Here is a 10,701-nt window from a genome sequence, read left to right on the forward strand (position 1 = left end):
AAATCTCGCCAAAACCACGATTGAAATTTATTTTGAGAGCCACATTTTCAAAACCGAAAATACATAGGATGGTACACTGTTTTCAGTTTCAATAAGTTTTTATTGAGAATATTCTGCATGCAAGTATCCACATAGGTCGGGAGGATACAAATAACACAACTAATAAAACAAAAACTTTAGAACGATATTATTTATCGATAACGTTAAATTCCGTAAAATTTGCCTTACAATGTAGAGAAAATTACATCCTGACAATGACTGACAAAGTCACAACCACTAATGTGAACATTGGCCTTGCATTTTCTTGGATAGTTTGAGTAAGTCAGGTTTGTATGTTGTTGTTTTTAATTTCATCTCTCTCTCCCACTTTCTTTTTTTCTTTTTCTTTCTCTCTCTCTCTCTCTGGCTCTTTGTCTCTCTCTCCCTCCCTCCCTCTCTGTCTCCCTCTGTCATTTTCTCTGGGTGTCTATCTGTCTGTTTCTCTGTATCTCTGTCTCTCTCTCCTCCTTCCCCCATCTCTGTCACTCTGTGTGTGTGTCTGTCTCTCACTCACTCTGTGTGTGTGTGTATCTGTCTCTGTCTCTCCCTCTGTCTCTCTCCCCTCCCTTCCTCTCTCTCTGTCACTCTGTGTATGTGGGTGTGTCTGTCTCTCACTCATTCACTTAATCACTCACTCTGTGTGTGTCTCTCTCTCTGTCTGTCTATCTTTCTCTCCCTCCCTCCCCCTCTCTGTCTGTGTGTGTGTGTGTGTCTGTCAGTCTCTCTCTGATTCCCTCCCTCACTCCCTCTCTCTGTTCCTCTCTCTGTCTGTCTGTCTCACTCTCACACACACACACACTGTGGTCACATTGTTGAGTGTTCCAATCACATTTGAAACACTCAACAACTGGCCTGCATTTATGGTATTTTGCAGCATTCTGCAGTCATAGGACCACTGCAGAATGCTGCAAAATACCATAAATGCAGGCCAGTTGTTGAGTGTTTCAAATGTGATTGGAACACTCAACAAGGTGACCACAGTGTGTGTGTGTGTGTGAGTGAGACAGACAGACAGACAGACAGAGGAACAGAGAGAAGGAGTGAGAGAGGGAATCAGAGAGAGACTGACAGAGTCTGACAGAATCAGAGACGTACTTTTAACTACCTGGCAGCGGCATTTTGCCTTGGGGGGCTCCTCAGAACATCCCAAGACTTCGGAGGGAAGCTTACAGCCCGGAGCAGGAGCAAAGCCCCTTTCCCAACTGGCCCTTCCTCCCTCGGAACGCTTCGGAGGGAAGCTTCTGCAAAAGCCCGGGCGAGTGACAACAAGTTCCCGCCGTTACGAAGTCTCCGAGGCTGTAATTTTCTGAGCTGTGCGCGCGCGCCTGTTTTCCACGGCGTAGAGCAGCGGCGAGATTCTGCGCGGCGAGCGATGATTCCGGGGGCCATCCAGGAAGATGAGGAACGCGAGAGGGGACCCTGCCCCCCCACTGATGGCCTCCGGAATCATCGCTCGCCGCTGCTCCACGCCGTGGAAAACAGGCACGCACGCACAGCTCAGAAAATTACAGCCTCGGAGACTTCGTAACGGCGGGAACTTGTCACTCGCCCGGGCTTTTGCAGAAGTTTCCCTCCGAAGCCCGAGAGGAGGGAGGGGAGCGGCCGCCCGACACACAGAAGAGCCGCATTAAAGGGTGTAAAGAGCCGCATGTGGCTTGCGAGCCGCGGCTTGTCGATCACTGTACTAGGGGAAGTGAGTATATGCACCAGCGTTGCCCTATTTGCTCCTGAGTTCGGTTTCTCCAGAATCAGAACAATGAAAGCATTCTGAGTTTTGCTGGTCTATGGTAGGCCCAAAACAGTTTGAAAGAACTTGTTGGTGCAGTTGTATTTGATTATTTAATTATTGAATAGTCAAATAGTATAGGTTTTCTTGTTTGAGCAGGGAGCTGGACTAGAAGAACTCCAAGGTCTCTTCCAGCTTATTCTATTCCTATTCCCATTCCCTATGCTATTCTGTTCTTTAACAAATCTATATGGTCATCCATCTGCCTGAACTTGACTTTGGGTGGTTTACTACTAACAATTAAAATAATGTTGCAACCATTCAGACAGGTTTTTTTTTATTTTGAAGCGAGATTGCATGATTAGAACTGATGGGATGGGTACATGTGTTCAGGAAGGATATTCCACAAGTGATTCAGAATATGTCAATAGTATAATACTGTCATTATGCAGTGGATGCAAGAGAGCTGACTGTATAATTTGGATCATTTGCATAATAATTTCATGGCAGCTCATGAAAATGTTCCCCATTATATGCAAGGTCCGCTCTATCAAGGTTATGAAAACTTTATACCTTATGCTTTTGTGTCTGCATGCCTCTGAGTTGAGTGTTGAACATAGTTTTTAAAGGTTGATGGCAATATTTGTAAAAAGGTCTAGGCATCTCTTGACAAGACTCTGCCTGACAATTTAGCATAATATCCTTATTAAGACATTTATATTTAGACACCTGTATATGAGTATGTCTTAGATTAGTCATTTCATTATTAAACAACACCCACCTGCACATATTTCTCTCCCTCCTTTCTTCCAACAAAATATTTTTTTCAAAAACACTGAAAGTGAATAATGAGGAAGCGGAATTGAAATCCTTTGGAAAGGAAGTTAGGAATTAGAATGTATAACAAGAATAAGGATAAATAGGCAAAAATAAGGGCATCCATATTCCATAACAATGCTGTCTGCAAGCATTTATGTCTTATACTGCTTGCTTTGTTTTCAGCAGTTTTTTTTATAAAGGGAATATAAGATTCCTCCTATCCATTCACAAGTAATTATTCAGAGAAAAAACATTCTACGTGTAAATGCTTTTCATGAGGAAGCTTCTGCAGTTTTTCTAGTCTTGAGCGTTTAATTTAAAACATGTTAGATCAATTGAAGAGAGGGATATCTTAGCATTCATAGCATTTAGGCAGTATAGCATCTTTTCTATGTGGTTTGGTCAATGTTTTGGCTAACAAGATGCTATTACAGCCCTTGTTTAGCAAGATAATGTTTCTAATGTATACTGTTAATAGTAAAATACATATTTGTATATTACAGAAAATCATGCTGAGCTTTCATGAAGAGCAAGAAGTTCTGCCAGAAACATTCCTTGCCAATTTCCCATCACTGATAAAGATGGATATTCATAAAAAAGTGACAGATCCAAGCGTCGCTAAAAGCATGATGGCCTGTTTGTTGTCCTCTCTCAAGGCAAATGGTAAACTGCTGTTGTTGCTTTACAGGTTACTGAGGTATTAAGAGCAGTAACTACACTCTGCATTTCTGGAAAGGTTATAACTACAGCAGGGGTCCCCATCCCCCTAGGCCAGTGATGGCGAACCTTTTTTGGCTCGTGTGCCATAAGTGGGGGGAGCGCAGGGGGGTTGTGTGCGGGCGTGCCGCACCCATAATGCAATGTGTGACCCCCAGTGCGCATGCGTGCACTACAGGCGCCCCCCCCCCATTTTTACATGCTTTTTTCGCTGCCCTCAGGCCTCCAGAGGCTTTATAGGAGCCTGGGGAGGGCGAAAACAGCCTCTCCTGCCGCCCCCCCTCCCCCCCCGTCACCCTCCAAAGGCTTCAGGGACCTTCAGGAGGCTTCCCTGAAGCTTTCGGAGCAGTCAAAACGACCCTCCGAGCAAACCAGAAGTGACTTCCAGTTCAGAGCAAACTGGAAGGGACCGTCCGGAGGCCTCCCAGATGCCTTCATAGCGCTCAAAACAACCCTCCGAGCAAACCAGAAGTGACTTCCGGTTTGCTTGGAGGGTCGTTTTAAGTGTTCCGAAGGCTTCAGGGAAGCCTCGGGATGGTCCCTGAAGCCTTCGGAGCGCTCAAAACGACCCTCCGAGCAAACCGGAAGTCCGTTCCTGAACTTCTGGTTTGCCCGTAGGACCAGTTTTTTACGCTCCAGAGCCTTCACGGAAGCTTCTGAAGCCTACCGGAGGGGGCGCAGGGGGACTCTTTTCGCCCTCCCAAGGCTCCTATAAAGCCTCTGGAGCTTGGGGAGGGAGAAAATGGCTTTAAAAAAGGGTGAACTCAGCTGGCCAGCGTGCTTGCGCACTGGCCATCTAACGGCAGCGCCTCGTGTGCCCTGGCAAATGGCTCCGCATGCCACCTGCGGTACGCGTGCCATAGGTTCGCTATCACTGCCCTAGGCCATGGCCCAGTACCAGTCCTGTTCAGAACTGGGCTGCACAAGCAGTGGGAGAGCATGTGTGCACACGTCAGGTTTCCCTTGCACACAAAGCTCCCCTTGCTCGAGGGGCAGCCATCTTGTGTTCATAGGCAAAGCTCCTCTCCCACCAGCAGCAGCCACTTGCACTCGTGCACTAAGCTACTTTCATGTGAGCTGCCTGCCTCTCACACAAATGAAGCTGCGCGCCCACGTGCCACTCACAAGAAACTATTCCCTCCCACCTGCCTGGCTGCTAAGCCAGAAAATTTGTGGACCGCTGTTTTATCAGGTGGGGAATGTAAATAATCAGGAATGAGCCAACTGTATTCCTTGCTTATTAATACTTCCACTACAGAGTAAAGAGATCAGATTTGTAATCTAGGAGTGATATGTAATATTCATGCTTAAATTATTGTAATGAGTTATTTAGCAATAGCAACTGTTCCAGAATTCAATACTTTCATTTCTTACTTGATGCTTGCTAGCAGTAACATGAGGAAGATTTATTATTGTGTGCCTCTCCATCACATTACCTTAAAATCTATCTTGGAAAGCCTACTAAGCTATCTGCATCTGAGATTCTGTGAGATCAAGAGGGGGGGTCAGTGGTTATAATCTTCATGTGGAACAGTGTTCCCAGTTTCCTTAAGTATCTTGGTTCAGATGGGCTTTTAGCTACTTAATTTCCTTTGGAGTTGTAAATACTAAAAGGCATCTGTTAGTCGTATTGCCAATGAGCTTGTGGAAGATTTGTTCTTAATGACTTTTTGTCATAAGCCATTCCAATGGAATAAACTCCATATTACGTTTCCATTCACAAACATGGACATCTCTATTATGTAACAATCTAAAGTTGAATCATTGCTGGTACTAAGGCAAGATGCATTATTTTGGGGTTGCTACTTCTTTTAATATATAAAAAAGAAACAAAAAGCCCAAAGAGGCTACCAGGAACTTACTCATCATAGCAAATGTAAGGAGTTGGAAATTAAATAACGAAAACCATCAACTGATACAGAAAAGCACCAAAAAAGGTTGTGACTGCAGGTTGGAGTTAATATACTATATTACCTTTGTATGTCTTGAATAGTTTGTTTCATTTTTTTTTTCTTTAGCTTCTGAGAAGGCCTAAGTCCATGATTTAACCGAGGTGCATAATCCAGTTACAGCTAGTTTCATATGCCCAGGAAGTTTGAACTTTATGTTTTACAGGAAACCCTGAAAAAGGTTCCAGAACAGTTTATAAGAGCTCCAGGCATGCCTGAAGTAACTTTCTGGATGCTAGGCAATTTCATGAAGACTGAAAAGCTGATCATTCCGCTGTGCATGATTGGAATTTGGATCAAACTATAGGACTAAATGTACAATGATCTGTGCCGTTCTCTGTTCAGTCACCAGTCTAGATTCTCTCTGCTTCTACACTCTTACCAAATGCTTTCCTTTGGTTTTATTCATTTGCCAATCTAGCATTTTGCTCTTTTTTAGGCTCCCGTGGGGCTTTCTGTGAGGTGAGACCGGATGATAAAAGAATCCTGGAATTTTACAGCAAGCTGGGATGCTTTGAAATAGCCAAAATGGAAGGTTTTCCAAAAGATGTTGTCATCCTTGGAAGAAGTTTGTAAGGGATTTTTTTTTTAGTGAACCTGTTGAGACTGGAGCCAACCAACGGTTGGAGAGTAGTGAGCCTGAGTTTTGTTATTCTCTGCCCTTTCTATGGCAGCAGTCAGCTGGCCTGACAGGAAAGAACCACCCATTTCATTCTCCCTTATGCTGCTGAAAAGAGTTGGAAGAATGGTTACTGGTCATCATTTCCTGGTCTTACATGAAGTGCCAAGGGATACTGCATATGAAGTAGCTTCAGGAAAAGATTCACAAGAATTGTCAAGAGAAGGATTGGGGGCTTCTCCATTTCTGCATATCAGCAGAGAGGTCAACTCCTTTGTATCATGAAATGGGATGCAATACGGAAGTGGGATCCCTGAATAGAGTACCTGTGCAGGTCATGTTATGAAAGATGAACAATAACTCATGATTGTGTTTGCTATTTTGCTTATTAGTAAGGAAATGGCCATCACTTCTAAAGAAAATTGATTAAGCTTTGTGCTTTGTAGGGATAAATTGTGCATTTGTCTGTGGCAAAGTCACTCAGTGGCAGAAATGTAAATTTCAGTGTGTAAATATATACATATATAGATATATAGATATATAAACTTGCTGAATGCTGACGCTTTGTGTTTAATTGTTTTTGTATTTTATTTTATTTTTGCTTTCCAAAGCAAAGTGGTATTTTTTCCGAGACAGCACCTTCAATTTCAAAAAAGACATTATTATTATTATTATTTTTGATCTAGACTATGTTTCATGCCCTTTACTAAAATGCCAGTGTGAAAGCTTTTGAAAAGTGCTGATCTAGAGGGATCAATCCTTTAGAGAATGAAATTTCAGGAAATGGGTAAATATTGCTTCCTACTAAGAAAAACTTATCGCCAGTCACTTCAATGATAGCTACTGAGTTGCTCACCCTTACTCCCAATGGGTGAATGGAAAAATACTACAACTTCAGTGCCCCATTCTTCCCTATTCAGTCTCATTAAATCAAGGTCTTCAAGTCATACATATTTGTTACAGACTTCGAGGGGGGGGGGATAGCAAAAAGCACATTTTATATACTATTTACATGTTACTTAATTTTAATATCACTGCCTGTTCCAAACATTTAAGGTTTTTACTGCAATCTGACAAACTCTATGGAGCTGTAGGAGAGATGATGGATGCACTTCTTTTGTTCTAAGAAGCTGTTAGCCAACATAATGCTTCATTATTTTCACCTATTACAAAAAACTATCTTTTTTGTTTCCTTTGAAACTATTTCTTTTTAATAAAGATGGAAACTGAACTGATCCTGTTTTTTTTAAAAAAAAAAAACTTCAAAATATCATACTTTTTAAATGACATTTTACTGCCATTTCAATTTGCACCCATTTCATAGAAGCTAGTGTTTGGCCTTAGTTATAATTGCTTATTGATGTTTTATTTTCACAATGAAAAGCAGAAAATTTCAGCTGCAGCAAATACATTTCATTTGAGGAGCAAAATAATGGACAAAAGGATTCTCATGGATTTTTTTTTAAATGCTTTTAAAGTTTGGCTTTAGCTAGGCAGCGTGTGTATATACAGTACAGTAGTTGGATTTACTGCAGTTTTGTGGGGAAGAGGGCATCTGGATTTTTATACTGTTAACAAATATAAATTTATCACTGTTATAAGTTAATTCTGTGCATCTTGGAAGTTTGAGTCAGTTGCTTGCTCTGAGTGTATAAAGCGTAGCGCTGACTCAACTTTCAGGGTTATGGTATCAGTTGGAATGCAATTTTCATGACTGTCTTTCGATCTGCTGTATCTGTAGCAAAACAGATTGTAAAATTGTATTTGGAAACCATGTGAAAAATAGAATAAATTGCAAAGTCAATGTAAAGGCATGTTTTGGTATAATGTTAGAGAATGAGGAAAATTAGTGGAGAAAAATAATTTTCTCCTCTGTTGTGTTTTATAACTCTCTAATGAATGTATGGTAGCAATGGATAGTTCATATTTTGGCTCCACGGTGCAGGTTTGGATAGAGAAAATCTGCCTCTTGTGTTCATTTCTCTTGGGCGTGCTTTTCTATAAATACAGATGGACATTTCTAAAGGCTACTGAAGTAGGTGTTTATTCTTACTGAGATTTCACAAATAATATCTTCTAATTTAAAAGACTAGTAATTCCGGGTAATAATGGTCCTTTACCACTATATATAATTAAGATCACTGCTGACAGCAGAAGGGTGCAATTTGTACCCCTCCAAAGCCCTAAGGAAAAACTCCCAAGGATCCATCAATTAGCAATTTTCAATGTGACAGAATGGAAAATGAGAGTAATAATGTTACGTTTAATTAATTAAATTAAGTTAAAGTGAATTCCACTTTGTCTTGGCTCCAAATAATAGGGATCCTAGCCTACCAATAGGAGAACATATTGTAGTTTAGGATTGAACTATGGGGTCCTTGGTGCTCTTTGAGCTTGGTTGATTCCTTGCAGACTTCATTACCAAACTAGGTAACATCATCAATGGTAGTAGTTATGATATCTAGTTTGGTAATGAAATGTCTGCAAGAAAGCAATCAAGCTCAGGGACCCTGGTGGTCAAAACCTAACATAACCTTTTATTGAAATTTATATTTTGCCCAATAGTTCTAGATAGCTGAATGAAAAATTAGGGAAGTGGGGGGGGGGAGCTTGACCTGATGTTTAATACTAGTCCTATCCTTTTGATTCCATTTTAGTTGATATGTTTTCAAACCCTTGAATTCCATAATTACTAGATAAGAGAGGAACGATTTTCATATAACGTGTCTGGATTTTTTAAAGAATTTATCCTAGAATTAAGTATTTTAGCATGATGAATGGAATATTTAATGAGTAAATTTCTATTCAGATAGTCTAAATGTGTTACATATGAATTAACATTTTTGATATATATATCATTTGGGTGCCATTTCTGTCCCCCAGTACAGTGGACAGTGTGGTAAACATCAATACGCTTCGCAATGCAAGTCAGTTCATTAGCCTATACCAGGGATGTCCAAACTTGGGAACTTTAAGACTTGTGGACTTCAACTCCCAGAATTCCCTAGCCAGCCTGGCTGGGGAATTCTGGGAGTTGAAGTCCACAAGTCTTAAAGTTCCCAAGTTTGGACACCCCTGGCCTATACTGATTGGGAATTGTGGAAATTATAGCTTTAACACACACATCCAGACACCTGGCTTAGTCAATTAAGCAAGGACTTCAAAGGCATCATTTGCCTCCTTGTTTGGATCCCAACTATGTCAGTTGCTCAGTTTTCCAGATTTAGCTGTTTTATATATTGTACTTTTTAATCTCTCAATTTCATATTGTTTAAACAGAAAAAAAATTTTTTAATTGCCTTCTTGGACTTCATAAAGGTTGGGAATAGTATTAACAGGCTATGTGAAATTGAAACTTTCATGTCGCTCTTTTGTCATTTGTCTGATTTTTTTTTTTTTGTTCTATATTTTTAGTTCTTATTTCTAAGTTTAATAAAATATTTGACTTGGAACTTGGGGATTGAATAGGTATTTCTTTCCGGCCCAAGTGTTTGCTTCTTGAATGTCTTCCTTCTGTGCTGCAGGTCTGGACCAAGAAAGATACTAAAAAAATAGATTTAGATCACAATGTAATGACAGAAGTGAGACAGTAATTATTGCCTTCGGTTGAGGGTTAGTTCAAGCATTTTTACATGCTCTTCAATGGAGAGTAGAAAGTTTAAAACTGATGAGCCTGCCTATTACAATCATGATGGTAGTAAAGTTGCATCACTGACCTTAATTTTTAAAATTGCTCCAAAACATTAAATCTCAGGCTCAGCATACTACTGCCTCTACAAATAACAAGGCCAAAGGGGAACATTATCTGTTTTCCAAACTACCAGAAAAAACAAAATATCTTGCCATGACGCTATATGGTAGGTAATTTAATAACTCTCACCTCAAATGTTTTCTTTTCTGAGAAGGGAAATTATGATTGTCTCAACAGATGGTCTTTAGATATGTACGGTAACACTGAGATAATTTACTCCCTGCTTGAAACATCTATGGACCATCAAATTTCCCCACATTTTGACTAGATCAGGTAGTCTAAAATGCAGTTACCGTAGTATATTATAGTATTATTTAGGAAGAGTGTGTAGTATGTTATATATCAGATTATGTTAACTCTTATTCACACAGTAATGTTGACAATGGTTATTTTTGCATTCTGTATTTTCTAATATTACTTTTACTTTTCCACAGAGAAAGTGCAAAACAAGAAAATCCTTTTGGAGCACTTTATCCCTTAATATTTTTTCAAACATTTCCTTATTTCTCTTATTTTTAGAACATCCTGATCACTGCATGAAAAATAAAAAAAATTAGTTACTCCTAGTTTTGTATCATGTGCAGACTTGATCATTATTCCCACAACCTCTTCATTTAGGTCGTTCACAAAATTGATTAGCAGAAAACTCTGTGGACTCATCTCAGTATTATGCCATGGCACTTCTCCCAATCTATTTTCAAGCGAATTGTAGGAAAATGAGACTAATTAATGACTAGTTTGCAACCAGCCCACTGTGGCTTATGTTAATTGTTGCATCTCTATTCAAGGGCTGTTTTTAATACGTAAAATCTGCTTCAGGACTTGTCCAATAAAGATGTCAACTTGACAGTGTGAAATTCCTAGATTTCAGATCACAGAAAGTTTGGCCTACATCTTCATGGAGAACTGCTTCAACTGAATCATATTTCAGAGTTTTATAACCTAAATTGTTCATTTCAGTTCTTGCCACATTTCTGTTGGGTTTAGATCTCACCTTTGACCATTCCAAACATTGAGTTTGCTTTTCTCCATCCATTCTCCTATAGACTTGCTTGTATGTGGAAGCAAGTATTGGAATTGG

At 40.1% G+C, this 10,701-nt stretch overlaps 1 protein-coding gene and 1 long non-coding RNA gene across 2 annotated transcripts in view; one reads left to right on the forward strand and one right to left on the reverse strand.

Moving 5' to 3' along the window:
• Nucleotides 1-7,095, forward strand: part of OGA (O-GlcNAcase) — a 38,373-nt gene extending 31,278 nt beyond the window's left edge. The window contains exons 15-16 of the mRNA XM_081954362.1: nt 3,088-3,247; nt 5,690-7,095. Of these exons, the coding sequence (XP_081810488.1) occupies nt 3,088-3,247; nt 5,690-5,826 (297 nt within the window). The 3' untranslated portion in view covers nt 5,827-7,095. The remainder of the gene's footprint in view (nt 1-3,087; nt 3,248-5,689) is intronic.
• A 27-nt stretch (nt 7,096-7,122) lies between these two features.
• LOC309392854 lies at nt 7,123-10,452 on the reverse strand. Its single transcript, XR_014175505.1, has 2 exons — nt 8,994-10,452; nt 7,123-8,838 (listed from the first exon to the last, which is right to left on the reverse strand). It is a non-coding gene; the product is annotated as an uncharacterized lncRNA (long non-coding RNA).
• Between the last annotated feature and the right edge of the window lie 249 nt (nt 10,453-10,701).

Source organism: Natrix helvetica (genome assembly GCF_964273705.1).
Source record: "Natrix helvetica genome assembly, chromosome: 5".
Classification (NCBI taxonomy): domain Eukaryota; kingdom Metazoa; phylum Chordata; class Lepidosauria; order Squamata; family Natricidae; genus Natrix; species Natrix helvetica.